The sequence below is a fragment of the Rhinopithecus bieti genome, unplaced genomic scaffold (genome assembly GCF_001698545.2).
Source record: "Rhinopithecus bieti isolate Rb0 unplaced genomic scaffold, ASM169854v2 scaffold_8783, whole genome shotgun sequence".
NCBI lineage: Eukaryota > Metazoa > Chordata > Mammalia > Primates > Cercopithecidae > Rhinopithecus > Rhinopithecus bieti.
In genome coordinates, this window is record NW_016806197.1 from 1,995,040 (window position 1) to 2,001,159 (window position 6,120).

Here is a 6,120-nt window from a genome sequence, read left to right on the forward strand (position 1 = left end):
GCTCCTCAGTTGCCGTGGGGATGGTAATCATATTTGCCTCTTTCTGTGTTACTACCTCCTTATTAAGGAAAAGCTCTGAAGGGACTGGAGGTTGTGGCTCTTTCTTTTCATCCATGTTTCCCTGACCTTGGCTCTCTCTTACTTCCCTTCCATCCTCTCTCTCTGCCCCTTTCCTGTTTCTTCCTTAGTTTACCCTCGGTGGATTTGAGCATCTGCAGACTCTCAAAGTACAGAAGCGGGCAGAATTGGGCCTGCCTCCACTGGCTGAAGACAGTATCCAGGTGGTGAAGAGCATGCGTGCTGCCTCCCCGCCCTCTTACACTCTTGACCTGGGAGAGTCTCAGCTGGCACCCCCACCCTCCAAGCTGCGAGGCCGCCGTGGCTCTCGAAGGGTATGGACTGAAGCAGACAATGGTATTGTGGCACTCACTGTCCAAAAGTCAAGATTCTAAGCTACTCTGGATGTGGTAGGAAAAAGCAGTAAATGACCTGGCTCATCCTGCCTGGGCTGGCCCTGTGACCAACCTGAAATCTTAAGAGTCTCCAGTTTGACTCTATCCCCCAGCCCTGACAGCCCTCTGGGCTGTTGTGATGTGACACTGTGATATCACATCATATAGCCATGTCTTGCTACAGAATCATTGGCCTGAACCTCAGTGCCTGGAGTTCCTTACATTCTGAACAACAATTAGGGTATAATCCTGAGAATAGGGACCCAGGGTACCGGAACAAGTCTCCAACCTAATCCATTTTTCTGGGGTAAGGTATTTTACTATTTTGAAGCAGCAGGAAGGTTTACTGTCAGCCAGCCACACTCTTAACTGGCCCCGGAACCAAAGGCTTACATTTAAGAGATGACTGGGTAGGGGTCTATGTATATAACCGTGTGACACTTAACGACAGGGATACAATCTGAAATATGTGTCATTATGCAATTTCGTCACTGAGCAAACATCATAGAGTGTATTTACACAAACCCAGATGGCATAGCCTACTGCACACCTAGGCATATACCCTATTGTTCCTAGACTACAAACCTGTACAGTAGGTTACCATACCAAATACCATATGCAATTGTAACCCAATGGTGTTTGTGTATCTCAGCCTAGAAAAGGCACAGTAAAAATACAGTATTATAATCTTATGGGTCCACAATTATGTATGCAGTCCATTGTTGACTGAAGCATCGTTGTGCAGCACATGACTGTAGTCTGCTGTCCGGAAAAGGTCAGAATGACAGGTTATACTGAGACCTGACTATGTTCTTATAAACTCCCCTGCCTGACCTACTTGAGTTCATCAACAGGCTAGACAGTAGTGCTCAGTAATCCAGTCTCCATTATCTGCAATAAAATTTTTTAACCTTTATTTTTGTTTTATAAAGTAATGCTTACTCATTGTAGAAGATTTGGAACAAATATAAAATGTGATGACGGGAGAAAAGAAAAATCACCCACAATCTTAACAACCAGAGACAGTCACTGTTAACTTTTTGGCCTATTTCTGTCCAATCTTTTTTTCTCTGTCACAAGATTTAAAATTCCAAACTTGCTTCCCTCTGCCTAGCAGCAAGCTTCTGTCCTCCTCTTCCTCAGTCAGCCAGCTGGTGTATGCTCACAGAAGGCAAACTAATTGAATGTTCACCTAAGCAGAGCATAATTAGGAAGGAAAGTGCTGGCAAAAAAAGGCATCACTGCTTTCTGAAAGCTAAGTAACTGTGACTTTGGGATTATCTATGCTCTGTTCCCTGGCTAATGGCAGGGTTGCCTGAGAACTTCTTGTTCTGTTATTGGTTTGGGTGGGGACAGTAGGGTTGAGGTGGGGAATTGGATGTTTTCACAAGGGCTGTGTTCAGATTCCATGTTCCCTGAAATCTGGAGGTCTGTGGATATGGGGTGGCCTCAGACAAGGATGCCCAGAGTGAGCTCTCTGCACGCCTACCCTCTTTTCTTTCCCCTCCAGCAACTCCTCACTAAGCAGGACAGCCTGGACATCTACAATGAAAGGGATCTCTTCAAGACTGAGGAGCCAGCCACAGAGGAGGAAGAGGAGTCTGCTGGTGATGGAGAACGAACCTTGGATGGAGAGCTAGACCTGCTAGAGCAAGACCCTCTGGTGCCACCTCCACCCTCAGAGGCACCCCTCTCTGCTGAGCGGGTGACTTTTCCCAAGGGCCTGCCCTGGGCCCCAAAGGTCAGGTAGGTTTAATAGCATCAGGGACCCCTATGCTTTGGGGTTTCAGTCTCTAAAGGCCCAAGATGAGGTAGTCTATGTATTCAAGGCTCGTTAAGTTGGTCTGGCAGTCAGAACTCCTGGGTTTGAAATTCCTTCTGTTGATTGCTGCCTTTTTCCACCGCTCCAGTCCTCTGATTGGAGGGGTAGGAGCCTGGAAAGTTTCTCTCTCTCAAAGTTTGCTTTTCTTCCCTTCTCTGGGATTGGTCTTTCCACCATCTTCTCAGACAGAAGGACATTGAGCACTTCTTGGAGATGAGCAGGAACAAGTTCATCGGATTCACCCTGGGGCAGTAAGTGACTGAATGGTTGGAACTGACTATAGAGTGGTTCCTAGGGGGCCAGAGGAGCAGGTAGCTTGGAATGAGGGATGGTGCCTGGTAGTCATAATGTAACCTAGAGCCCCTAGGCCGTGGACAACTCCCAGTGACTACTTTGGGTTCTTTCTATGGATTTTTTTTTCCTTGAGTTTCTTCCACTTTTCCTCAAATAACTTTTGTGTTTTTAGCCAATTGTAGGACTTTGAGCAACAAGTCCTTTCTCTTTTGGGCCTTAATTTTTTCCTGAGGTTATTGAGTTAGATGGTTTCTATGGGCCCTTCCTGCTCTAATGGGCTAAAATTCTGTGAAGAAGAGACATGGTTAGAATGGAACCAATCTTCCCCCATTTCCCCATCTTCATGAATCCTTTCCACTGGCCTCTTGAAAATTGAGTCTTTATTAGTGGAGTTTCACAGTCAAGATGTCATTGGGCTATACCCCTTTTAAGTAGGAATCTACCACTCCCACACCGAGTACCCAAAAGACTATAAAAGTCTCCTGATTTCCAGGAACATTTCTGTGTACTATTATTATTTTTGTGTCCTGAAGCACTGATGTGGGACCTACAAGCTTGCAGAGGAAGGTCTAGGGTACTGGGGGTAGATGTTGTTGAAAGTAGCATGGTCCATGTGACTCTAGGGGGATATTGGGGTATCAGTAGTTCTCTGTACTTTGGAAGCTTATGATCTGGTATGTCTGGCCTTTTACAGGGACACAGATACATTGGTTGGATTACCCAGGCCCATCCATGAGAGTGTGAAGACCCTAAAGCAGGTGACCGGGGTGGGCTCTCAGTCTTCAGGGATAGGGAGCCATCAAAGCAGGTCAGATTACCAGGCTCCTGGATACTGGGTGGGGCTTTTTTTTTTTTTTTTTTTTGAGACAGAGTCTCACTCTGTCCCCCAGGCTGGAGTGCAATGGCGCGATCTCGGCTCACTGCAAGCTCCGCCTCCCAGGTTCACGCCATTCTCCTGCCTCAGCCTCCCGAGTAGCTGGGACTACAGGCGCCCGCCACCATGCCCAGCTAATTTTTTGTATATATTTAGTAGAGATGGGGTTTCACTGTGTTAGCCAGGATGGTCTCGATCTCCTGACCTCGTGATCCGCCCGCCTAAGCCTCCCAAAGTGCTGGGATTACAGGAGTGAGCCACCGCGCCTGGCCCGGGTGGGGCTTTTATACCAGACTCTTTCTGGACCTTCTGCATTCCCCCTGCAGTCCTTTGGCCAATTAGGAAAGCTTAGGTCTCTCTTTACTTACTCAGTTTCCTATATTCAGGTAGATTTTAAAATTCTCCTTTCTTCCTCTCATTTCTTTTTCCTCTTCCCATTCTTCTCTCTCTCTTCCCATTCCTTGCTTCTTTTCCTTTCACTTCTCTCTCTCCATAAGTCCACTGACTTCCAAAGGCCCAGGATTGAATAGGAGCCTGCTCTATATCCATTGTATGCATGGAGTCATCACTCCGTGCATACATGCACACGCATCAAAACTCTTAGGGCAGTGGTCCAGGGGCAGGGGCCTGTTTCTGGCTTCCCCTTCCACTTTGTCTTTTTTTTTTTTTTTTTTCCTTTTTGTGGAGAACGGGGTCTCACTATATTACCCAGGCAGGTCTCGAACTCCTGGGCTCAAGCTATCCTCCCACCTCTGCCTCCCTGAGAGCTGGGATTACAGGCGTGAGCCACCGCGCCTGGCAACCCTTCCACTTTGTTTGAAGATAAATGCTTAGGTATTTGCTGCTCTTCAGCAAATGTAGAAACAGAATAAACAGAAACACTGTGCACAAAGCACTTTGACTGGTGCTGATGATGCAGAGGTGATTAAGACTCCTGCCTTGAAAGAGTTCATATCTATGTGGGGTGACAAACCCATAAGCAGAATATTTCCTTGCTTTTGGGGAATTTAAGTAAGAGATTGGTACACATGTGAATGAGGCCCTCAGCCCTTGTTGATGTCTTCTTATCTTTGTCAGCACAAGTATATCTCCATCGCAGATGTGCAGATCAAGAATGAAGAGGAGCTGGAGAAGTGCCCTATGTCTTTGGTGAGCCAAGGAGGTCCTGCACAGGAGAAGAGTAGAAGAAAATCTGTCTTCAGTGTTGTAACAGAGCATGTGTGCATGCATTCATTTCAGCATATTAGGCTCTAACTGTGTTCCAGGCAAGACAAGGTCCCTACTTTCATGATATATTGAGGTTGAGGAAGAAAGATAAAAAACAAAAAGTTAAGTAAACCAAACTATCAAAGAATGGTAAATACAATGAAGAAAATTTAAACAGGATAACATGAAAGAAGCATCGGTAGACTACTAAGATTGGGCAGTCAGTAGGTAGACCTCTGAGAAGGTGACGTTTAAGCCAAGATCTGAGGGACAGGGAGCCAGCCATAGGAACATCAGAGGAAAGAGCATTCCAAACAGAGAGAACAGCCTTAGCAAGGGGAAAGCAGGTTTAGAGTGTCAGAGGTAGTGAAAGAAGGCTGTTGTGGCTAGAACACAGGGCCGAGGGCCGGGATCCTACAGATAGAGTCAGAGAGGTGGCCTAAGGCCACTTTGCCAAGGGCCTGTAAACAAAGGTAGAGAACTTGAAGTAGACTCATAGTCAAAGGGAAGGAAGCCTTTGGAGATTTTAAGCAGGGGAGTGATATGATCTGATTTATGTTTCTAAAAACATTAGCTTCTGTGTAAAGATTGGACCAGAAAAGCATAGACCCACTCCAGGGAGATTAGTTAGGAAACCCTTGAAATAGTCAAGATGAGAGATGATGCCGACCTGGATTTGGAGATGTAGCTGACAAGACTTGCAGTGCATTTGGATGTGGTTAGAGAGGCAAAGAAAGAAATCAAGAATAAGTACCATTTGCCAGGATGTGGCGGGAATATCAACAGTTCTGTTTTGGTCATACTAAGTTTTAGATGCCCGTTAGTGGAGCTGCAGGCAATTGGAAATACAAGTCTAAAATTCTAGGGAGAGGGCTGACTGAGAAATAAATTCGGAAGTTGTTTGTAACACTTATAGGCAGTGTTAAAGGCCGTAGAACTGACTGAGATAACCCAGGGAGGGAGTAGATACAGAAGAGAATGGAAGGCAGGACAAAGTCCTGGGGCACACCAGTATGTTGAGGTGGGGATGTGTCAGGAAAGGAGCCAGAAGAGTACGAAAGACAGAGCGGGAGCGGCCAAAATGAAATTTAATCCCTTTGTGACTTCCGACCGAAGCAAGAATCGCAAAAGGCATTTCAATGCACCTTCCCACATTCGCAGGAAGATTATGTCTTCCCCTCTTTCCAAAGAGCTGAGACAGAAGTACAACGTGCGATCTATGCCCATCCGAAAGGATGATGAAGTTCAGGTTGTACGAGGACACTATAAAGGTCAGCAAATTGGCAAAGTAGTCCAGGTTTACAGGAAGAAATATGTTATCTACATTGAACGGGTGCAGCGGGAAAAGGCTAATGGCACAACTGTCCATGTAGGCATTCACCCCAGCAAGGTAGTTATCACTAGGCTAAAACTGGACAAAGACCGCAAAAAGATCCTTGAACGGAAAGCCAAGTCTCGCCAAGTAGGAAAGG

General features: G+C 46.2%; 2 protein-coding genes across 5 annotated transcripts in view; both read left to right on the forward strand.

Moving 5' to 3' along the window:
- Window positions 1–302: 302 nt before the first annotated feature.
- The window catches only part of STRIP2 (striatin interacting protein 2), a 35,133-nt gene continuing 29,315 nt past the window's right edge, over window positions 303–6,120 (forward strand). For 3 of the 4 annotated variants that reach the window (XM_017875041.1, XM_017875043.1, XM_017875045.1), the window contains exons 1-5: window positions 303–392; window positions 1,570–2,198; window positions 2,460–2,525; window positions 3,263–3,326; window positions 4,520–4,591. In XM_017875041.1, coding sequence (XP_017730530.1) covers window positions 1,831–2,198; window positions 2,460–2,525; window positions 3,263–3,326; window positions 4,520–4,591 — 570 coding nt within the window. In that variant the 5' untranslated portion in view covers window positions 303–392; window positions 1,570–1,830. The remainder of the gene's footprint in view (window positions 393–1,569; window positions 2,199–2,459; window positions 2,526–3,262; window positions 3,327–4,519; window positions 4,592–6,120) is intronic. The other variant, XM_017875042.1, reaches the window with a different exon arrangement.
- LOC108531572 (60S ribosomal protein L26-like) overlaps window positions 5,689–6,120 on the forward strand; it is a 1,669-nt gene continuing 1,237 nt past the window's right edge. Inside the window, exon 1 of the mRNA XM_017875095.1 lies at window positions 5,689–6,120. Within this exon, the coding sequence (XP_017730584.1) occupies window positions 5,730–6,120 (391 nt within the window). The 5' untranslated portion in view covers window positions 5,689–5,729.